This window comes from Thermochaetoides thermophila, assembly GCF_000221225.1.
Source record: "Thermochaetoides thermophila DSM 1495 unplaced genomic scaffold scf7180000011818, whole genome shotgun sequence".
Lineage (NCBI taxonomy): Eukaryota > Fungi > Ascomycota > Sordariomycetes > Sordariales > Chaetomiaceae > Thermochaetoides > Thermochaetoides thermophila.
Genome location: NW_006383034.1, coordinates 385805 through 408468, shown reverse-complemented (window position 1 = coordinate 408468; position 22664 = coordinate 385805). Strand labels below are relative to the sequence as shown.

Genomic DNA, 22664 nt, shown 5'->3' with positions numbered 1-22664 from the left:
CATGTGGTGATTGAGAGACGGCCTAGCTGACTGTGTACCGTTCCACAGGATGTCTCTCGCCTTTACAGGAATATTTACATTTTTGGTGAGTCGTGACACATTGTTTCTTGCGCACAGATGGGCCTTGTGGGCGGCCATCCCCGACTTATGGTCCAGAGAGTAAGCAAAGAGCAGGTTTGCTGATACGAGCCGCCGGTGGCTTTTTGCATAGGTTGATGCTTATCCGCGATATGCTGCCAGCGCTCTGGCGTCTAATGCCTTGGTGCGGTGCTCCTTTGCAGGTATGTTGTCCGACTTTTCTCTTTGTTGTGATGCCATGTTGCTGATCGCAGTTGGCCAGCGGCATTTCCACTCTTTGGCATCTATATGTACGATGATCTAGGGTTCCAATGGGCGACAGCCTTGCTGGCCTTCATTACGCTTACGCTCATGCCCTTTCCGTACATCTTTTTCCGTTATGGAAAGCAGATACGTGCACGCAGCAGATTTGCAATCGCCCCATGAGGGACATGGACGCGGGAAGAGAGATCAGGATAAGGTCGGCGGGCATTCAACCGAGTGAGACTGGGCAAGACGATCCAAGCAAATCGCAGGGTTAAGGTGAGCAGGGCTCGACGATCTGCCGCGGGTGCATGGATCCGCGATCTGCGACGGGCCGCTACCCAGTCATTAACCCCTCAGCTGGCCACCGTATCCTGACCTCTGACTCTATCCTAACCTGGATTCGTTCATCAGTATCTCGCCTTGGTTACCTGCCGTCTTTCGGCTATTTTCAGCAACAGCTCAGAAGAATGCAACCCAATACGGCGCTGTTTCATCGCCGTAAAGGCAGGGAGTTGGGGGGGGGGAAGGGGTTGAGGGAGGAGAGCATCAAAATATGGCATGGCATCGACGTCAGAAATTACACCATTCTTGCGGGGGCCAGATAGGGTTCGGGATTCGGAGATCAGATCAGCCAGCAGCTCCCAGCCCGGATCTGTGCCCCGCCATCAAAGGCTTTGATCTGCCGAGATGCACCGCTGGCGCTAACCAGGATGGTTGCAACGGGAAGACTATCGATGTCGTGCGTCAGCCGGGAAGAGCGGCAACGATGTGCTGCTGTTGACTGCTGGCTGAGCCTACTTGTCAACAGGGCCACTCCGGCAGGACTTGCCTTCGATGGCTGCTGCTCAGGCTGACTGAGATAGGCAAGCCGGATGCGTTGATGGAAGAGAGAACGGCAACTCTCGGCCTCATGCCCCTCATTCAAGCAGCCCCTCTCCTATTGCCCAGCGTCAGCCCGCCGTTCCCATGGCGTTGGTGAAAAGTACATAAGGTTTGCCCGTTGGATATGTTTCCCGCCTTGGCTCTGGCGGGGTTTACAGGCTCGCACAAACCGCCAATACCGGCTGCATTGGTGAGGGTGCAGATGCGCCTTTGAAACACCTGCGCCTGTCTGCGTCTTTCTGCGTCTCCAGCGATGATGACGGTTGTGATTGGCCCTGCGCATCTGGATCGTGGGGCTGTTGGATAAACATCCTGGTGTCCTGGACCGCGACACAGCATGGTTGCCTGACTTTTATTCTTGTCCTGGACTTGTAGCGTAGCGCAGCGCGTTGAGTGGTTGCATAGGTCGTTCTGTAAAGTACTGGAAATGCAATGGAATCTCTCTCACTCTCCCGGTTCTCCTCTGTCTTGTAATTTGCTGACTTCGCCGTGCTGTCTGTTTTTTTGTCTCCAACGTGTCCGTTACGTAATGCCTGGCCGTGGTCTGCGTGGATGGGGCGAATGGGCGTCATAATCGTCATCGCCCCAAGCCTGCAGTCGACGTCTCGTGAGAATTGATCGACGAGGGACGACACGCTCCACAGCTCGTCGCATGAACCTTGATGACCCGCCAGAAGTGACAGCACCAGGCTGGATTTGGTTGTGGTTGGGGACACCCCAGGGCTCCTCCAGTGTCTGATGGCAGGGAGCGGTAGGTGGTTCGTGCACGATACCGACAACATGGGCAGACAGGACAGACCACCTGGGGACCGACCTGGGTCTCCGGGGGCCGACACTGCCAGCAGCACATGCTTCTTTCAGGAGTGTTGGTCGCTTGGCTAGCAGGCTGGCGGCGCTGCATTGAACCGTCCTATCGGGGGATTCCTGCGTGCTTGGCTCAAGTAGGTAGGCCCAGGTCCAGGGAAACGCAAGAGTTTCGATACAACACAAGCACAATGATGGTCCTGGTAGCCCTGGCACGTTTCAATAGATCTTCTCGCCAATTGGGATGCAGCATTGTCCGACCGAGGAACACCGTAAAGCGTACCCACAGCCGAGCCGCACGGGATGGGCTGGCGGGTGTGTGGTATCTTGGCTGGCGGTCTTGGGAAAAAATTGCTGGGGAGTTTTGCAACATCGTGGTAACATTTTGCGAGCATCATGGCACGCTGAAAACAGTGGAGAGTGTCAGCAGGTAAAAATATAAGATCAATTACTATCTTGCCTGTAACTGCGTACCAGGCAGGGGTTGGTTTTTTGGGGGGTTAGAAAACCCCGCAACTGACGGCAGGAAGGAAGCTTCCCTGTTCTGTTGTGTTCTGTGCCCACAACTGCTTCTTCTGTTGTTCCAGCCCGCTGATGAGAAAGTCCAGGCCTTCTGTTCCTGCTTTGGCTGGGCTCAGCATCGTCCGCTGCACAGTAAGCAGACTGTGAGAAAAAAGACTTCGAGCTGCAGTCTTTTGCATCGAATCTACACGGCCCAACGAATAAAAACGTCTCTTTTATCAGAAAGCCTGCAACTTTTGGAAAGCGCCGAGCCTGCCTCCATTCAACATCACGCAGTCACAGGACAGACTTGAACAGTCAAAGTCAGAGAGCCCACACTTTTCCGCTCCCAGTGCTGCAGCAGTGTTCTCACAGTCTGTACAGCTCACCTACACGTCGACCTCAAACACCTGGCTCACATTTTGCACCAGCTCGTCCACACCGACACTAGCCCGCTCAGCACCTGGGTGAGTGACTGTGTACCTTCTGCCCTTGGCTTCCAAGACAAGTCAAATCTCAGGCCCGCGGCCTTGTGATCTCCCCACCTGATCTCCATCAACATAATCTTGCCGTCTTGCCAGGGACGCCTGCCCACCAGCGGCACTGACGCGGATAACTGGAGCAGCGCTGATTTTCACCCCACCAGCCCACATCGGCCGACATCAGATCCACCATCGACAACCCTTGACTTTCTCAGAGGCTCTGACTTGACTCTGTTTTGATTCTTTCCTCCCACACATCAACACAGGCGATCGACGCCCGCCCATCCTTTCTTTTCGTCCTTGTGCTGCGCCTTTATCCCAATCGCACCGCGCTCGGTGACGACAGGAGATTTCGGAGATTGCGACGCGCTGGACCGGCTCAGGCTCACGGACTGCGAAACTGCGAGACCGCCGCGGCGACTCTCGATCTGGCCAGGCCGACAACCCCGTCCTCACCAACTCCGACGCCGACCGACGACACCACAATACCACGGGACAGGCCGATGAGAATGCTTCCCCGTACTTCGTAGCAATTGACTTTGTCTGCCCGGTGCATTACCCATCTTCGCTTCTAAAGGCCAGCCACGCCCGCAGACGACACGGCGGAACACCCTTACGGCATCCACACTCTCTTCTCGACTGGCCACAAGCCCACATCCGCTCCAATCTCACCCAATTGCCTTGTTGCCCCTGTTCGTCAGCTCTTCCTACGAGCGAGCTCCAGACGAGGCTGCGCCAAGGGCTCGCACAAGCATAATTGGACGGCTAAGTGCAGTGTGAATGCCCTCCATTACACCTGTGCAACACGCCAGATTCCAGCGCCTGAGAACGTCCCCGGACCGCTCCCGTGCTCTATCCGCTACCGCGTGACCCTAGCATCAATTGCTCCTGCGAAACCATCCCTCAAGCCTCTCAACCCTCCTAACGGCTCAGCTTCCGTCAAGGCCGCTCTTGCGCTCACGTCGCACAAGGAACGCCCGCCTACCAGGTTCCCCGAGCTAATTGACTGTCCTGACTGGTCGTCCGGCAGTGGGGGAATACGAGCGCTGCTTGGCCTTGCTGTGTATCGGCCTTCGTCAGCTAGTACAAACATTCCCATTATCAACGACAGATTTGGCGCTCGTCGGCGATCAATCCCATATTGGCGGCAGCCCACAGGCCCAAGCCAAGGTTAGCGAAGCTTCATTGAGTCCTCTCTCTCTGGCCTACCACATCTGGTTTGGTCTCGCTAAGTCTGCCGGTACTGTCTGTTGCCGCTCAAACAGCACTTTTTAATTTACACCTCCAGCTGGGATTCGCCAAACAGAGTGGCCGCACAGTCCTAGCCCACGGCTACGTGTTGCCCTTCCTCCTCTGCCAGCTCGTCGCGTTCTCTCTGGCCCAGTAACGCGAACGATAGGCTGCGCCAATCACTTGTCTGTGGTGGTGCCACCGCCGTGATATTTTCTGCAAGACAACGGAGGTGTATCCCTCCAACGCTCCCCCACGAGTCGTCCATATCCCCCCTTCTCCTCTCAACGACCACGATCCAGTCGGGAGCAAAAGCCCGAGCTTGGCGTGGCCAGAAGAGGGTTCCTGCATTTCCGGTCTGTCTATCTGCGCTCAGGCCGTATATAAAGTTTCCAGGGAGCCGCAATGGCAGAGCAGGAACAGCAACGGCAGCCACCACAACAACAAGGAGGTCAACCGGGCGTTGAGGCCCTCAGTCCCATGTCGGAGGGCGAGAACGACTACGAGGAACAGAGGACGGTTAAGGGCGAGAACGAAGACGAGAAGATGACGGGGACAGATCTGCCCCCGGCTGCCACGGATAGCGGCAATAACCAGGACGCAAATGGTGAAGCCAAGAAGAAGTTTGATCCCAAGGACCCTACGCGGCCGAGGAGAAAAAAGGCTCGGAGAGCCTGCTATGCGTGTCAGAGAGCCCATCTCACTTGCGGTAAGATACCCTGCATCATCCAGGCAGCCCTTGCTGCTGTCCCTCCTCCCGCTATGTTTAAATGGGGAAACCTATGGTTATCCCTCACCCCGCAGCGATGAGGTTTTCGAGTGGATAACTTGACGCGATCATCCGCTAATCTTTTGATGCAGGGGACGAGAGACCATGCCAGCGGTGCATTAAGCGCGGGCTGATGGATAGCTGCCAGGATGGCGTCAGGAAAAAGGCCAAGTACCTTCATGATGCCCCTCCCGAAGCCCTTCGGCCAGTTCTGGGTCCCAATTATAACCCTAACCCGACGCCTGCACGCCATAATGGTCGTCATGCCAGTGTGTCGGCATCTGAAGCGTCGTCCACAGTAGGCTCGTTTTTCTCGCAATCGACTGCTACGCAGTTCCCTATCTTTTCAGCAGCCCAGACACCCATGGGTAGTATAGCCGGAGATCTGCCCTTCGGGAACCAACAAACTCCTGTGTCTCCCTCGTTCCAGACATCGAACAATGCTCAGATCGGCGGCATAGGCGTCCCGTCGGTATCCAGTCCGATGGCCACTTTCCCAGGCGGACTACCATTCGACCCCAGCGATCCTAACATCTTCAACTTCAACCTCGAAGGCCTGAACTTTGGCAGTCAGTACGGTGCCATGGAGTTCGGTATGTTAGGCCATATGTCCTCAGGAGCAGCAGAAACACCCCCACAAGATGTGTCACGCGGTGTTTCCGGTAATGTCAATTTTGGATCCCCAGGGCTATTTGGGAACGGAGTCGGGCAGGCGTACGAGGGCAGCAATTTGCTGGAAGGCTTCCTCAGCCTCGATACTATCTCCAACGGCGCGTACGGGCAAGGTAACCTTCAGCATGGTCTGCCGCATGCCTATGCCATCGCGGCGGGGCCGACTAGCGTGCAGAGCCCGAGCACAGAGAATGACAGCCCAACCCCAATGAATTTTGACGGATCACCAACCATGACAACGTATTCGTCGACGACGGTCAAACAGAACAGTAACAACAACCAGTCTCGGCCGAGCACAAGCCGGCAGGCGAACGCACTGGCTAAACTGTCGCAATCGATCTTGGGCAAGCGACAGCGGGATCCGTCATACATCTACGAGACGGTTAAGGAGCCATTCGGCTATGTGGCTAGCTTCCACAAGCTCTTCAACATCATTCAGACTCGGTTCACACAGGCGCAAACGTCGCGTATTGCCAAGGCGCTGGCAAGCATCCGGCCGTCGCTGTTGGCATCGACTAAGAACTTGACCAGGCAGGACTTGGTGTTCATGGAGAAGTACTTCCAGCGTGCGCTGTTCGAGTACGAAGAGTTCATGCACCAATGTTCTAGCCCGACGCTAGCTTGCCGGCGCACGGGTGAGGTAGCAGGCGTCAACAAGGAGTTCACGGCACTGACCGGCTGGACCAAGGAGGTGCTGCTGGGCAAGGAGCCGAACCGCAACATCAACTTTGGCGGATGGCAGCCCAACAGCAGCAACGCCAGCAAAGGCAGACTCAAGACCCTGGAGGGCGCGTCGTCGGACGGCCCGCAGCCCGTCTTCCTGGCCGAGCTGATGGACCACGACAGCGTAGTTGAGTTCTACGAGGACTACTCGCAGCTCGCATTTAACGACAGCCGTGGGCATAAGACGCGCAAGTGCCGGCTGCTCAAGTACCGCACAGAGGATATGAGCCAAAAGACAGAGGGGAGCAGCACTGGTGGAGATCAAAACAACAAGGATCCCCGCACGGGCGGCATCCTGAGTAACCGTGTGGCCAAGATTGATGGCGAGCATGGTATCTCGAAGCTGGAGCGTGATGGCAAGCTCGAGTGCAGCTACACGTGGACCATTAAGCGAGATATGTTCGATATGCCAATGTTGTTCATTATCAATGTGAGTACTTTTTTTTCCCAGGGTATTCTAACTTGGACATTGGCTGACCTTTGCAGTTTCTGCCATGCTATTATCGCAACCACAACCAGGCTGTGTAGACATCGGGACCAGTTAAGGATATCACTGGCGGGGTAGGGATTTGAAGGGAAATAAAATGGTGCAGCTGGGCAATGGAACCAACGGATACCTAAGCATTTGATATTTGACATCTGGCGTTTGGCAGCATCGGGACGGGCGAAAGCTAGAATTAATTGGACATTCAATAGAAAAGAGATGTTCATCGTGCAGTCGCTTGCCAGCACACGGTACATGCCTGCTCTAATTATCCCATTCTTCCACCGACCGTGTCGGCCTAAGTCTATAAATAAAAAGGAAACATTTGCCCATCCAACGCCTGTTCTTCACTCTAAGCAAAGCTTGTCCTCGTCCCCTTTACTGATTTTCTCCCTTCTGTTTCTCCTTCTCTTCCTTTTCCTTCCTCCACTTCTCACCGGCCTCCAGCTCCCCTTCATCCAGCTGACGGACCAACCACTCTCCATCCAATGCCCCCTCCCCTTCCTTTTCATCCCCATCAACTCCCTCCCCCTTAACCTCAACCGCCAAGCTAACTCCCTTCAAACGCCATCCCCTCCTCGCCAAACTGGCCCTCGCTACGCGGCAGTCAAACAAAATATCCTCCACCAGCGCTTCCAGCGACGCATAATCTCTCTCCTCCCTCACAAACCCCGTAATCAGCAGCCTCAACGGCCTCCCGTAAAAGTCGGCGCTGAACTTGTGCAGGATGTGCACCTCCGCCGAGCGCACGGTGTTCTTGTAGAACGGGTTGTACCCTAGGGACATAACCATGGGGTAGACGGCGAAGCCATTGTGAAGTTTATGTTTTGAGGGGTAATCCGGGTGAGAGGGGTCCAGGTGCAGAGCCGCCCATCCGAAGTAGACGCCTGATGGAATGTCGGTGATCCAGGGGATTAGGGAGGCGTCCACGGGTAGGTTTGCGGTTGGGATGCCCAGTTCTTTGGAGCCGCGGCCAAAGCCGGAAATAACGGGGCCAGACATGCGGAAAGGATAGGGGGATTCGGGGCCAGAAGGAGGGCCGATTAGGAGGGGACGGGCTGAGGTTGACATTTTTTTTTGGGGGGGGGGGCTTTGGTTATTATTTTCAAACAATGAGTTGTGTTGTGGTCTTTTAAGAGGAATTTCCAATTGATTTGGCGGTTTGGTGAGTGGTGGTGTTAAGTGAGAATAGCGATGGGGGAGACGGTCAGGATGGTGATGAGTTAAGCAGTTGGGACAGCCGCGGCAGGCAGACAGGCAGGCAGCGATGGAAGCGTCTCGATCGCGCGACAGCCCCGCGATGGCGGGGTGGTGGGGTCAAAGGGGTCTCGGGGAAGGGAAAAAAAGATAAGATAAAAAAGATGCGACGACGCCAAACTTCCCCGTACCACGGGTCAGTTTTTAAGCTTAAGTGTCGGCAGCCGGGGGATGCGTGGCCGGGTCGATCGTAGTGGGCTGGCCCTTGTTTGATGACTTGATCAAAGTGTCCATGCGGGCAAGTTCAAGGTTACGGTTGGCCCCGAAGCTTCGGGATGGACCGGCGGAAGAATGTTGGTGCGACACCACTTGCGATGACGGCAGCGGGCTGAACGGAACAGAAAAACCATTGGACTGAGAAGGGAAGAAAGCCGACAAGTTATCAACGCCAACTATCCGCATAGGTACAGCTAACCCTCCGCCTGCAAATTAAGCCTTCCACTCATCCCTCCCCAATCTCACAATATCCGCTTGCTCCAAAACCCACCACTTCGCCGGCGCCTTGCCCTCCTCCGCGATCCTCGCCGCATGCACAGCAGCCCTCGCAATAACCTCCGCCTCCTGCCCAATCTTATCCTGCGCCCACACCCCAACAATCTTCCCAATGCCCCTCACTAGCCCCTGAAAGACTGCCTCTGCGGGCCGCGATTCCTCCCTCTTCCCCAGGATCGCCCCCGGCCGCAGGATAATCGCCGTCTCGAAGTCAAGTTCCTTCACCGTGTCCTCTACACCCTGCTTCATCTGGCTATATGGTACCCTGTTCGCCAGCACCCCACGCGTGCCTGCGCTTGAGACGAAGACGAAGTTCTTGACTCCAGCGGCCTTGGCCGCGCGGGCTAGCTCGACGTTCAGGTCGTGATCAATCTTCCATTGGTTGGTGATACCACCGGCCGCGGCACGGGTTGTGCCCAAGGCGGATATGACGGTTGTTGGGGGAGGGCTGAGAGATGGGAGATGGGTGGTTGCCCAGGTGGTTGTGTCGGTGTCGACGATGGCGTGGAGCTTAGGGTCTGCGGGGGCTTTGGGCGCGCGGCGAGAGATGGTATGCACAGTGCCCGTGGAGGGGTTGGAGAGCAGGTTGGTGAGGATGAAGGAACCTGTTAGGCCAGTGCAGCCGAGAACGAGGGTTGACGCCATGGTTAGGGCTGAAAGAGGCAAGGTGTAGTTGTTAAGATAGTGATACAAGATGTGAGATGAAGACGAAGGTGAGTGACGCAATCGCGTCAGTCTGAAGCTTGGAGTCCTGACAAAGCTAGCGGTGCAGTCCTGGACTCTCTGTCTGATGCTTTTTGATCTTCTTGAGACTGTTGCTCTCACGTAGCTGCTATCGGAGAGCAAGTTCCAGTTGTTTGATTCACTGCTCCTGATATCTTAGTCTGATGTTTGCGGTGAAGCTCGGGTCTTCATCATTTAAACACGATAATACTTACGTGAGCAGAGTAATGAAGGTGTAACCCTAACCCTGAGACAATGTTGGCGCATGCTAAGGTGGGGCACATGTTTCCAAGGTCCACGAAAAAAAATCTCGACCAAAAGCACACCCCTCCATCATCCCCAGAAAAGCTCCATACCCCTCCCTTCCTTTATATTCCACTTATAATCCAACAACACCTCAGTCATTCACAGTAGCCTTATTTGACCTCTTCCATCTGTCTAGTTGCCAACCTATACCACAGCAATGGCAACCACAGCCTTTCCTGATCCGGGTATGCCCTCGTATCCAGTTCCCAAATGGACCCACCACGCTCTTGCTGCCTGCTAACAGACCCTAGCACAATGCCAACAAAACTTTGAACAAGCCGTCGCCCTCTCGTTACATCTCTGGCCTGCCCTAACTCTCGCCGTACAGAATGAATGGGGCGGCCCTGATTCAGCCGACAAGCGCGACTGGTTCGCCGGCGCAATCGCCGATCTCTTCCCTGATGTCTCCCGCCTGACGCCGGCGCAGCTCGAGCAGAAGCTGGTACAGCAGGCTCAGCTTTCCCCAGAACAACAAGCTTCAGCAACTGTCAATGGAGTCAAGGTCGATGAACCCGACCAGGAAGATGTCGAAGCCGTCTTGCTGCAGGTGATGCTGGACGAATTCGAGGTCGCCGTGGAGGACGACTCGGCGTATGAAGTGGCTGAACAAGTGGTTAAGTTGCGCAAGGAGTGCTTGCGCGGCAAGTTTGATGGTGTAGAGGCACTGAGGATAAAGTGGGAGGCCAGGGGTAGCAGCAAGAACTGTGGGGCTGTGTTCCAGCAGGTGAAGAATGAGGACGATGAGGACGAGGACGACGATGATGAGGACGAAGAGACTCAGGATGGCGATGGGGATGTTGAGATGGAAGAGGCTCCTGAGCTGGTGGCGACCAATGGCTCCCGGAGGGAGAGGCCTGAGCCAGTGGTGGACGAAGATGGATTTACGCTGGTGACCAGGAAGAAGCGGTAGAAACCTTGCCCTCAACCACGACCAGCAGTGAGGGAGAATGGGGAGTGTCATGAGAGTCAAAACGGAGGGAAAAGGGTCATCGAGTATCGATTCCGATTCGCCAGAATTCGCCCGAATGCAACCCCCCGAAACTATACGTGTGAGGCATACAACGACCCGTTTACGGCCAACTTGTTTCAGCCAGCAACCAATACCTCCTCTCAAGGTATGCATCAACATTAAGAGCAAACAAACCATTAACATGCTGCACGACCAGATATCCGAGAAATCACTCCCAGTCCTCCTCACTGCTTGAATCGTCCACCTTCCGCGACTCCTTGGGGCTGTTCGGCGCCTGGCTGGGTACGCCCGACGCCGCGCCAACCACATCATAGCTCGCCTCGCTGCCCGTCGTCGACTTCTCATCATTAGATTTGCGCGGCTCAGCCGTCTTGGCCGAAGGCTGGATCGTGGTCGATGACGTGACCGAGCCGGCCCGTTTCTTGACACCGGCGCCAGCGCTGGCCTTTTTGTCATCCTCGCTTTCTGACCCGGATTCGGACCCGGATTCGGTCTCAGTCTCGGACTCCTCTTCCTCTTCGTCCTCAGAGTCCTCGTCCCAGCCGATTTCTTCCTCGTGAGAGGCAGCTGTGTGTGGTTGGGTTTAGCGTTAGGATTGCAAATCAAGCGAATAAAATTTATCCAGCGTCTTTAAGGTAAAAAAAAAAAAACAAAAAAAACATGACTTACCTCTCAGGAGATCCCTCCTGCGCGCCTCAGCCGTCTCGATACCGTGGCGCAAGAAATAGTACCTCTTCCAGAAATCAGCGTATGGCACCTTGTCCGGTACCAGCGCCTCCATAGTCGCCCGCAGCTCCGGATACTTAGCCAGATCAGCCGCGATATCCTCAGTCTTCTTGTCAATATCAAATCCCTTGGCCCATTCTTCAAACTCCGGTCCGCTCGCGCTGCCATCCGGCATGAAACTCTCCTTAGTCGTATGGATCACATGCAGCTGCGCATCAAACCGCGATGTATGAATCACCCGTTTGCCCTGCGCATCCTTGCTTTCGAACAGCACGGTGCCCGGGCCTCGCGTAGTTGGGCTGTTGCTACCCGACGAGAGCTCCTCGTCGCTTGGCGGCGGCGCAATCTGGATTGCATCGCGTAAGAAGTCACGCAGGTTGGACCCGAAGCGCAGCAGTGCCTCGTCGGCAGCATCCTCGGCGCGCTGCAGATCGCGCAGGCGCTTTGAAGCTTCGTCACGTAAGCGAGAGAGGACGCTTGTTGCTTGGGAGGACCCTGCCTCTTGCGACGAGGAAGATGTTCCGGCTTGTTTGCTGGTCTCATCTGTGGGAGTCTTATCATCGGAACCGGCTTCGCGGGAGGTTTGATCATTGTTCGATGAGGAGGTAGAAACGAACGGGTTCGCTGTGCTCAGCGACAGCCCACGCGTACGATTAATGATGGTCTGTCGCAGGCTGCTCAAACCCTGCGTCGCATCGTCCTTAACTGCCGATAGCTCCTGCGTCGCCTCGCGGTAGACTGCTTCGCCCTGCTTCACTACGCTGCCTAGGAACCCGCCGATGCGGGCGCCCCATGGGCTGGACGAGAAGGCCCGGTAGGCATCCTGGAGGTCTTCGTTAAGGGATTTGGGCTGCGTCGCCGATTTTCTGGCGTTGTCGCTGCTGTCGTTGCTGCCGGAGGGTGAGATCGTGCGGTCTTCCGCCGTGGTGGCGGGGAACGCTGACTCTTGGATGTGGTCGTAGGCGATGTCCATTGCGGGTAAGGAAACGGGCTATTGGACCGGTTGTATGGGGTTCCGGTTACAATATAGGTTTGGGTAATCGGGGTTGAAGGATGATCGGGGATGGATCGGACCGAGCTGCGTCGGAATGGGGAGCTTGGGGATGGGCGTCGTGATGTTGCTGGTGTGTATCGTCACATGGCAAAAGCTGAGGATGTGAGAGGTGACCTTCGAGCGGAGACGCATGCGGGGTGCCCTACATTGATGCACGGGCCAGTATGGCTTGGCAACATTTCGTCCCATCACATATCTACGCTTCAACACTGGTTTGTTGATCCACTCAGCAAATGCTTCCTTAGGCCTTAATTTCAATGTGCACGAAAAGATAAGCCTGTCTTTTTTCATATATCATTAGATAGTCAATGTATTCTAACTGCGATCAAAAGCATGGTTTATTTTGAATGACATGGATCTAAAAAGAAACAGCTAGTTTGTGGTGAAGGCGAGCTCTTGACTTTCGGAGTGAAGTTCTGACTTAGCGCCAACCCAGCTTGGTAACATTAGATATCTAGTAGTTGGCTTCACAAACGTAATTGAAAGGATAAACTCATGTTAAGCATATGTAAAACTCAATGAATGGCCTCACTTCACCGATGGTCCCTCGGCATTCTCATATCCAATCTTCGTGTCATCGGAGGCCCGAGGGGAGCCCCGAAGTCCGAGGGTTAGGGTTAGATCCAGGCACCTCGACGCCGCTTATTGCCGCGGACTCTGACGTCAGCAGGCATGCTGAGTCCGTTGAAGCCCTACCTAACAACAGGCCGTTTGTTTACTTTCTTGGTGTCGTCTCTACAATACTTCAGTTCTATGAGTGAGTGAGTTTTCAGCATCTGATGTCAATGCCACCACATAGTAAGCCGTGTGTTGCGGAGATCCAGCCCCAGAGCTCCAGGATTCAGGGGCCGTTTTCAGGGCTCAACGTTAGCCAGGAACAGTGCACTCATGCGCCCGCGGATGGTTCTGACACGGTGCCAGCCCGTGTAGTTCCCCCAGGCTTAGATCCCACCTTCGCCGGCATTTGGGTGCCCTAGCACTACTTATAGTGTACCCCTTCGACTTTGCGGAAGTGTCATTGCAGCAAACCTAGATAACTACACACCGTGGCATGGACAACATCACGACAATGGCCGATCTGTCGGCAACAAGATCCAGAGATCTCATCTTGCGCACTGGCGCCTCCTCAAGTCATCTGGAATCCACGCCGGTGTGGGAATAACATCATTGCGGATCCACATACCCCTGCAAGCCCCGCATGCGGATCCTCAACCAGTCGGTCGCTGACAAATCCATCAACCGTCGAACCCCCCCGCGAGTCCAACAGCAACATCCGCTTTCCATCTCACTCCAGAACTGCAACCACTGTACCGAGACTACGACGCCAGCGACTGCCTACCGCGCCTTTCAGATTATTGGGTGCGAGTCTCAGGCAGCCAGCCGTCAAGGGACCAACCAGCTTGCGCGCTCCTCCTCAGAACTCAGCCGCCCGCACCACTTCCAGTTCTCCACCGACCCTTACTGAGTCTATCACTACACTCTGTACCTTTACATCTACTGTCTCTGCTTGCCATCCTTCTCCATACTCTCTCTATTGCTAGTCGTCTACTAGGTCTGACCCGGCAGGCAGCAAAACTCGCCTCGCTGTGGCCTTGACTACAGCACGCGTGACTCCTTCTCCAATTGACTGTCCTGGGCACTGTTGTCAGCTTTGTTCAAGCGCCAGAGTCCTCCTGTCCCTTTGACTCGGATAAGCAAGTGGCCGAGCGAGTCCACCAGCTCCACAATCGTTTGCTGAGTCTGTCATCATCGGTTATCATTCTGCCCTCTTCGTTGTTGACAGCAAGCGGGCCCGTTTTATCGCCAACGTCATCCATCAAGCACTTCCCCAACATGACGTCCACACACAATCCCCTCGAGAACCTGATTCTCACTCCACACCAGCAGCAACTGCTGTTCGCCGCCCTCAATTCCAATCGGCCAACTTCTAGACCGAACAGTGCCATGTTCCAGACCCCTCTGAACTCAATGTCAATGCCTGGGGTCGATGGCCTGGGCACTTTCCAGACCACTCCTGGCTTCGGCTTTGACTACGACTTCTCTGCCCATGACACTAGCTTTGACTTTTCCTTTGATGATGGCACCCAACATACAGCACCAACCACAGCTCCTGCGCCTCCAGCGAACAAGGCTCCCTCCAAGCCCGAGTCTACCGAGAATGACTCACCTGAAAAGAGGAGCCGGCCAGACGATGGCGAGGGTGATAACGCAGCTAAGAGAAGGGAAAGCCAGGAGAAAGTGCACAAGAAGCCAGGAAGGAAGCCCCTTACTGACGAGCCCAGTTCTGTAAGTCCTTCTGTTAGACGCTATCCCTAAAGCATTGCCACCTGAGTGCAAATGCTGACCGATTGTAATAGAAGCGCAAGGCTCAAAACCGCGCCGCGCAGCGGGCATTTCGAGAGAGAAAGGAGAGGCACTTGCGGGAACTGGAAAATAAGGTTCAGGAACTCACCAAACTGTCCGAAGCAGCCAACAACGAGAACCAAGCACTCCGCGCGCAGGTCGAGCGCCTCACTGTGGAACTAAACGAGTATAAGAAGCGTCTTTCCCTATTGTCGAGTGGTCGTCCAGCTCATCAGGGCCCAGCTACCCCCTTCGGTCATATGTTTGTCAACAACCTGAACGATATCAACTTCCAGTTTGAATTCCCCAAGTTTGGTTCCTTGCCCGGCCCACCCGTTATCAATACTACCAAGAAGCCGACGCCAGTAACGACACAAGATGCCAATGGCTACCAGGCAGACAAGGCTCAGGACGGCATCAGCCCAACCACACAATCAAGCAGCGGGCAGATCAGACAAGATCCCCAACTCAGTGGCCAGCTCACTTCTTTGAACACGCAGCACGGTCAACAATTGAGCAATGGCAATGCCGCCCGCGGTTCAGTCAACAGTCTAGATTCCCCGTCAAACCAGAATGGTACCTCAACGAGCTCACCCTCTGCTTCATCCAGCTCTCAAGCAGGCGGTGCCAATTCGTCGTGTGGCACATCACCCGAGCCTCTCACGCACTCCCCAATGTCGTCTAGGCCGGGCGATGCTCTCCCAGCCATCGGCGAAGAACAACCAAGCCTTGGTACCTCATTGACAGGTAAGCATCTTAGAATGTCTCCCTGAATCAAGTTTGGCTGACCACTATGCAGGCTTTGGCCATTTTGACGCTTCAGGAGATGACTTCAGCAAATGGCTTCCCCAGCCCGACTTCCAGTTCGACCCTCATTTGTTTGGTGACTACCGCGAGTCACAAGAAGGGCTGTTTTCGTCTACCTTTGACGACAGCTTTTTCAACGATGCACTCGACGTCGACTTCATCACCCCTTATAACCTGCCGCTCAGTGGCATGGGTCAGCAGCAACCAACAGCGCCAAAGAAGGACCTTATTGCCGAGATCGATGCTGCCAAGGATGCAGATGAACTCCCTACAACCACGGGTGGTCCAGAATTGAACTGCAGCAAGATTTGGTATGTCTCCTTCCTTTGCCCCTATTTCTTCATCGGAGCCACTGACAATATTTAGGGAGCGTCTTCAAAACTGCCCGAAGGTACAGAGCGGCGACTTCGACCTCGATGGTCTTTGTGCCGACCTGCAAAAGAAAGCGAGGTGCAATGGGCACGGCGCTGTCGTTGCCGAGAAAGACTTTGACCAGGTCATCCAGAAGTGGCTGTGCAAGGACAAGGATGGAAAGAAGGACAGCAGTGGTTCCAGCAACAGCCAACAAAATGGGGACAAGGAAATGGGCTCCAGGTGTGCCGAGATGGTCACAGCTGCTGTAAAGGAGGCTGTCAACGAGGCAAGGGAGCAGTGTAAGCAGGCGAATGCTGCACAGAACCAGCAAGCGTCGGCGTAGTAGTCGTTTGATGTTGAGAAGTGCACAGGACGGCCTCTTGATCTCCGTTCGACTACCTAGTGTAAACTTTGTATAACATAACGGGCCATGGAGCTGTGGAAGATGGCGCCTCTGGGGATTTTATGCTTTCAGTACTTTCGATTTTGGGCTTCGATCGAATGTTGGTTGCATGAACGGACGGGAAAACGGGGCAAGGAAGCGGGGGGAAAAAATACGAGAAAAGCCGCCGTCTCTTGGAGCTGTACACTTCTGTGTCAGTTAGGACGGTGAGCAATGCCTGCCAGTCTTTGATCTGTATGCGTTGGGATTTTTTTGGCAGATATGAAGGGTGTTATTGATACCACATGACGATAAATATTGTCTGCTATTTTTCTTGTCTGTATGGTTTGATATGCCCCCCTCTTTTTTGGTGTACGCTAGATCACCAGTAGCAGCTAACTGAATGATTGAGCGCCTATGTCTCAAGCCTGAGCAAGTTCATTCAAGCTTCACAGTGATTCAGCATGAGGACATACTCAATCCAATGAGTGTATCGAGTACACAAAGTATCAACCGTCGTGTTTCAGGTGTTCAAAATGTTGGATTCATTGATAGTTGACTCATTAAGCATCATTAGGAACAACTGGCGTTATGGAGTTCTGATTCTTAGTTAAGATGTAGAAGTCGGGATAATCATAAGCAGCTTTGCTTTACAGGTATCGATCAAGAACATCGCAAGGTCAATTCAATTGACACCTGTGAAAATTCCATTTCACTAGCCGATGTTTATGCATTCCTAAGAATGGCCAATCACCTGGTTATGGTTCTGTACTGACGATATTTTTTAGAACTTAGTGAAGCAGAGGTAATATTAAAATTTCTGAGTCCAATATTCGGCCATGCTCAAGTTCCAGTTTGTCACTCAACAGCCATCATCTCAGACTTGTCATTGGAAATATTTACTCTTAGAATCTGAAGGTTTTAAGATGTATTTAGTGGAATAACATTGGGTTACTAGTAAACTTGCTGTTCTAATTACAAACTGGAACAACATATTGAAGTTTAAGAGAAAAATTAAAAAGGCAAAATGCACACAAAGCACAGGGTAGCCATCTTGACATTGATAGACAATAGCAATAGCAGACTGAACACCCTCCGGGTGCCATCCATGCAGACATAATGTCGTAAGTTTGATTCTACCCCCCTCTACCTTTTCTTCCCCCCTTTTCTTTTTGCCCCTTCTTACCCCCTTTTCTCACACAACTAACGCATTAATAACATGCACGATGCCTTCTTGTTCTCTCCTCTCTCGGCCGCTCGTAATTTTTTTTCTAAAAAAAAATTCTAAGTGTTCTCTAACAATGTCGTTCCCCTTCCACCCCTCCCCTAACGATCCCGCCGAACTCGAACCTCGGCTCACCAATTACCAAGTCGCCAACGCATCCGCCAGCGACACCAAAAGGTAATGAAAGCGATCATGAAGGCTGACCCGAGGATGCGCCGCGAACGCTTTCGCCAGCATGCCATCCGTTAGGTACAACTGATGCTGTGATGGATCTGGCCATCGTTGGGGTTCCCCGGGCCGTGTCCCTTCGCCGAGATGTTCGATACCGGGGACTCCCCTTGGTCGAAGGGGTATCGTGTTTGGTGGCACCGGTTGGAGGGGGGCTCAAGACCAGCAGCAGTTCGCCCCGGCCGACGGACCCCTTTGGGGGACCGTATTTATGAAAGGATTCCATACCCCTAATTGAGCCCGGCGCCACAAGCTGAATTGAATTCTCTGACTCAGCTAACCTCCCGCGCTCAAAGCCTGGCGAGGAAGGAGAAGATGAACGCAGAGGAGTCCGACCCAAGCCTAACTCATCTAGAGATGATTCGGCCCATAGCGGCAAGAGCATAGAAATTCTCTCCCCGTTACGGCGTCTGTTTCCTCCAGCTTCGTAACTTTCTTGTTTGTGTGATCAATCTGCCCAGTCATTGTCCAGTTGCTACCGATTCAAGCCGTTCCATTCCTTCAGGAACGACCAGACACTTGTCAACACACTTCTCGCCCGATGATCCTACTGAACATATAATTCGTCCGTACCCGCAGCGAGCTCCTCACTACCGACCACAAGATTTAATGGCAGCCTCACTCAAGAATGTCGCTACTCATTCCCGAAGAATATAACAAGATCACTGAGACATTCCAAGCTGGCATCCATACAAAAATGATCAACATTATCCACGCTTTCGTCAGCCACTACCAGAGATTTCACTTTGACATTTTTGCCGCCCAAGCTGTCCGTGGCAATCAGTCTTTTCAAGACTCCAAGCAAACGCTCTGATAACAGCTGTTCAGCGCCACTTAAACTGGGTTATGAGCAAACTTTTCTTGCGTATAACCTGATCTTGACTCACATCGGCTGGTGAGACAGCCACACTTTTGCGAGTGAAATGGTGATTATTGAAGGGGGAAGGACAAGGAGATTTGAAATTATATGGTCAGTGAGAAAGAAGGATTCAGAAAGAGACCTAAAGGTAATTCGTGGAACAGATATGAAAAAGAAAAAAAAGTTCATGGTTCGTATGTTATTGGAGGGAGGAAGAGGATCTGGGACGAGTGGAAGCGGGATAGTTCGCATAGAGAAAACAAATTACATACGTTTACGTCGTCCTACTCGCTGTCCTAATTGCGCAAAGTATAATGTGTAAGCAGTGATATTGATGTAATTAGGTAAAGAGAAATGGAAGTGGTCTAGCATCTATGTCTATAACGGAAGCGTATGACGCCCACAAGCAGAATGTCTACACAACACACCAGATGTCTAGGTCTATTCTGAAAAGGCAAATAAAAAGGCCCGCTAGCCGAAGGATCAAAAAAGCAAGAATATATGTCCCAACCAAATGCACAATATATACGGGTATCCAAGCTTTCATTTCTTCGGCGAGTCATCAGCACGAGAGTCTGCTGTGATAAACCTCTCCAGACTGGCATCTCCCGTCAGAGCAGGCGACGGGAGCGGCGTCGAAAAGTCCAAGCGGGCCAGCTCTGGTTGCTTCTTTTCGGGAAGCTCAATTACCACCTCTTTTGTATCATCACCGTTGACATCGCCATTCGCAACGGTTGTCTTTTCCTCTTCGATGGGATCGTTGATCAAGACTGTCGGCGTGGTCGGCGGAAGGACAGGTGTCTTCTCCCCCTCAGCCGTGTGCCCTGCCGTCTCGGTGACAGGAGAGGGCACTTCAATTTCCGCCCCTTCGGCTTGGGTGGTATTGATGCTTGGGGGCAGACCAGGTGTCATGGGCGTCGACATCAAGGTCATAAGGCTTGCTGAGTCAGCTTCCTTACGCAGGCTGAAGGGCATCGCCACGCCGCCAAGGAAGACTCTCTTGCCAGTGACGCCTGTTTCTCCGTCTGCTGGGGCGGCAGCATGTGGCTCTGCAATCTCATCAGGCTTGGGGTTGGCATCGCCATTCTCTTTGGTAGGAGCCTCATTGGCGACAGGTTCAGTTGCCTGGCCATTGGTGGCTTCAGTCTCTGCGCCATTATCGGTGGTCTCGGTCTTATTCTCCGTCGTCTTCTCATCAGAAGCAGGGGTGACGAGAGGAGGTACGGGAGGAACATCCTTAGCGTTCTGCTCTTGCTGTGACTTACCCAGAGAGAACAAATCTCTCCAGGAGCGAGACTTCCGGACGAACCTCTCCACGGACAGGCCTCGCTTCTTTTTGTCCTTCTTCTCCTCTTCCCTATGTCTAACCTCCTCTTCCTGCTTCTCAAGTGACTCGAACGTCCGAGCCCCCTGGCCCTGCTCAGCATTTACAATCACCTGTTCTGGCGCTTTGTCGGACTCCTTTTCCCTCTTAACAGCCATCAGATCGTGCTTAGCGCCCCAAGTTGCCCAGAGAGACATTCCAAAGCTCTTTACGCGCTTTCTCTTGCACTCAGCTTCCTTGAAGACACCAATCTTCCTTCTTCCGGCAAGGGCACTGGGAGGAGGGTTTTCGCCCTCTCCGAAGGTTTCGAAGCCAGCCGAGGCGTCCCGCAGACGCTGCCGACGCACACGAGCTCGGGCATCGGCGAAGCGGGCATCCCATTTACGACGCTTATCGAGCCATTTCCGAGCTGTGCTCTCCTTGATAACACCAATTTCTTCGCGGGGCATACAGCAGCCAGGGAGTTCCTCAGGCGGTGCCAGCGGGAAGATGCGACCGTGGCGGGTGACGCGCTGACGGATCATGTGGTTCTCGAACGGGGGCAGCGGATCGCCAGCTTTGCCGATGCTGGAGGTGGCATGTTTCTTCTCTTCTTCGGAAAGGTGTGTCTGCGCTCTCTCGAGGCTTGAATCGCTCGAGCTCGTGATGACAGAGATGTGATCATCGTGTTGGATTTCGATGTCAGATTCTTGGGCGCGGGCAAGAGCCCAGGCAGAGAATTGGGCAATGCTCTATTCTGGTTAGCGACAACAGCGTAGTCTGTAATTGTAGATCATTAATAGTCAACATACCCTGAACATCAGCTTTGCCGGTCGAGTGAAGCTCAGGGTTGGCGCTACATGGCACAAATCGTCCCAGACCTGGAGCTGAACATCTGTCGGAGGATATCGATCGATGAGAGCTCTAGCCTCCTCATCCAAACAAGCCTCAGGTGGTAGGTATGCCGAGGGGTTAGCTGCCTTATGCGCAAGGTAGATCTGTTCGTCACGCAGAATTTCTCCTCCGCCGACCAAGACGAGAAGAGGTGGCAGCCCGCCAAGCGTTGGCTGGAGAACGGGGCTGACGAGAGGGTGAGTGATGAGCTCGTTGGTGGTGTACATCTGGGAAATACGTCAGTCCTGCGAGATCCAAAAAGAGAGAAGGCAAAAGGAAAAGAAAAACATACTTGTATTTGTTCCTTGATCTCAACGTTCTCGCCATCAATGATGACACTCAAGGGTGTCGTCGGGGAAGCTTTTTTCTCGGATTGGTTTACCTTCTCATCACCATCATCTGTGTCCCCTGACGCTAGCTTGCTCATCTCTTTCAGTTCCTCCTCATTAGGCGGCGGCCACGCAATCGACGGTTTATGATGGAAGCCAGTCGGAGGAATGTAGTCCAGAGGGCAATCCTCAGCAACGCTGGGAAACGAGTGTGTCAGATCACACCATGGGCTGATCAGAACAGCACCAGCAGGCAGCGGAATGCCCCGATCCCTCAGCACGACCAGCATGGATAGCACCATACCGCCGCCAGCAGAATCACCGGCGAGGATGACTGTGCTCGGCTTCTGTTGGCTGATCAGCCACAGATAAGTCGCCAGACAGTCCTGGAGACCGCAAGGGAAGGGAAACTGCGGAGCCAACCGGTAGTCGGGAGCGAGCGCACGAGCCTTGAGCTTGCGAGCGTGGCGCTGGATCTGGTAGCGATGCATGTCGATGCTGCCGAAGTAGTAGGCTCCGCCATGGACGTACAGCATGACGCGATTACCTGGGTCGCCTCGTTTCCTACGCTCACGGTAGTCGGCCTTCATCTCGATCCATTCTGCCTTGAGCGGGCTCTTGGGCTTGCGCCATTGCCACCATTTCGAGCCGCCAACCTTGCGAAGTCCTTCCGGGCCAAGCTGGTCGATCAGGAGGTCGGCGGCCTTGGAGAGATGGTCCTCGGGAATCTCGACGTGGTCGACTCGTACCCATTGCGGATGTGGTACCCATTGGCTGGAAAAAGCTTGCAGGTCCTCGACTGTATACTTCGAGGAATGTTCGAGGAATGAGCGAATCAGGTGCAAGCCTTCATCGTACGAGAGGTGTTCTGTCGGCTTGTGTGCAAGTGGCTTGCGGTTAAGATACTGCCCGGCATTAGCTGCCGTTTGTGCATCTTCCCAGCGCGGAGCACAGAAGCTCCCCGTTGTAGACTTACATGAGATAGTAACGTCGAAACAACCGCCGGCGTAACCGCCAGGCCAACAGACGCCGTGTTCATAGTGGACAGCGTGTAAGGGTCTCACAGCCAACGTTCGTGGGTCCGTGTAGCGTTTCTCAGGAGAGAAACAAGAGGATATTGTGGATTATATCAAGCAGTGCTTGTGTTTATTCTTGTTCAGTGTTATTGGGCAGGTGATGTCATCGCGCTGCGAACCTAACAGGATACACGATCCAGGCAGTTTTTCGCTACGCAGCAACAAGATTAAAAAGGAGGCGTTAACAAGAACTGGACGAAAATGAGCCAATGGTATCGTTAGAGCTCGCGGTTGTCGCAATCCACTGGGGCTGTGCAACCCTGTTGGCAGCAAGGCTTGGTAATTTGATTATGATAAAATATCAGCAGAACGGGAGAATTAAGCCATGCTTAGCGTCCTGAGAACTCAGCTCGGGCTCTCTCTGTTGTTGGCGATGAAATGAGTCTGGGAAATAAATAAGATCTCGGCACGCTAACCTTGAGCCTTCATTCAGGGGCTCGACTTTTGTAACTTTCAGGGACGGGT

The 22664-nt window shown here is 53.7% G+C and overlaps 8 protein-coding genes across 8 annotated transcripts; 4 read left to right on the top strand and 4 right to left on the bottom strand.

Moving 5' to 3' along the window:
- Positions 1-2604: 2604 nt before the first annotated feature.
- On the top strand, positions 2605-4380 carry CTHT_0041400 (uncharacterized protein; the record flags this gene model as incomplete). Its single annotated transcript, XM_006694483.1, has 6 exons — positions 2605-2664; positions 2943-2978; positions 3340-3512; positions 3571-4001; positions 4105-4233; positions 4313-4380. The coding sequence occupies 6 exons, from the start codon at positions 2605-2607 to the stop codon at positions 4378-4380; spliced, it is 897 nt and encodes a 298-aa protein (XP_006694546.1).
- Positions 4381-4628: 248 nt separating this feature from the next.
- CTHT_0041390 (uncharacterized protein) lies at positions 4629-6915 on the top strand (the record flags this gene model as incomplete). Its single annotated transcript, XM_006694482.1, has 3 exons — positions 4629-4932; positions 5085-6817; positions 6874-6915. 3 exons carry the CDS (start codon positions 4629-4631, stop codon positions 6913-6915), a joined length of 2079 nt encoding a protein of 692 aa, XP_006694545.1.
- A 334-nt stretch (positions 6916-7249) lies between these two features.
- CTHT_0041380 (putative riboflavin protein) lies at positions 7250-7942 on the bottom strand (the record flags this gene model as incomplete). Its single annotated transcript, XM_006694481.1, has 1 exon — positions 7250-7942. One exon carries the CDS (start codon positions 7940-7942, stop codon positions 7250-7252), a length of 693 nt encoding a protein of 230 aa, XP_006694544.1.
- Positions 7943-8557: 615 nt separating this feature from the next.
- Positions 8558-9265, bottom strand: CTHT_0041370 (uncharacterized protein; the record flags this gene model as incomplete). Its single annotated transcript, XM_006694480.1, has 1 exon — positions 8558-9265. The coding sequence occupies one exon, from the start codon at positions 9263-9265 to the stop codon at positions 8558-8560; it is 708 nt and encodes a 235-aa protein (XP_006694543.1).
- Positions 9266-9806: 541 nt separating this feature from the next.
- On the top strand, positions 9807-10559 carry CTHT_0041360 (putative 20S pre-rRNA protein; the record flags this gene model as incomplete). Its single annotated transcript, XM_006694479.1, has 2 exons — positions 9807-9834; positions 9901-10559. The coding sequence occupies 2 exons, from the start codon at positions 9807-9809 to the stop codon at positions 10557-10559; spliced, it is 687 nt and encodes a 228-aa protein (XP_006694542.1).
- A 268-nt stretch (positions 10560-10827) lies between these two features.
- Positions 10828-12318, bottom strand: CTHT_0041350 (uncharacterized protein; the record flags this gene model as incomplete). The annotated part of the gene is made up of 2 exons (XM_006694478.1): positions 10828-11186; positions 11289-12318. The coding sequence occupies 2 exons, from the start codon at positions 12316-12318 to the stop codon at positions 10828-10830; spliced, it is 1389 nt and encodes a 462-aa protein (XP_006694541.1).
- A 1914-nt stretch (positions 12319-14232) lies between these two features.
- Positions 14233-16246, top strand: CTHT_0041340 (putative Ap-1-like transcription factor; the record flags this gene model as incomplete). The annotated part of the gene is made up of 4 exons (XM_006694477.1): positions 14233-14685; positions 14757-15489; positions 15542-15860; positions 15916-16246. The coding sequence occupies 4 exons, from the start codon at positions 14233-14235 to the stop codon at positions 16244-16246; spliced, it is 1836 nt and encodes a 611-aa protein (XP_006694540.1).
- A 2894-nt stretch (positions 16247-19140) lies between these two features.
- On the bottom strand, positions 19141-22162 carry CTHT_0041330 (uncharacterized protein; the record flags this gene model as incomplete). Its single annotated transcript, XM_006694476.1, has 4 exons — positions 19141-20652; positions 20713-21021; positions 21087-22028; positions 22100-22162. 4 exons carry the CDS (start codon positions 22160-22162, stop codon positions 19141-19143), a joined length of 2826 nt encoding a protein of 941 aa, XP_006694539.1.
- Between the last annotated feature and the right edge of the window lie 502 nt (positions 22163-22664).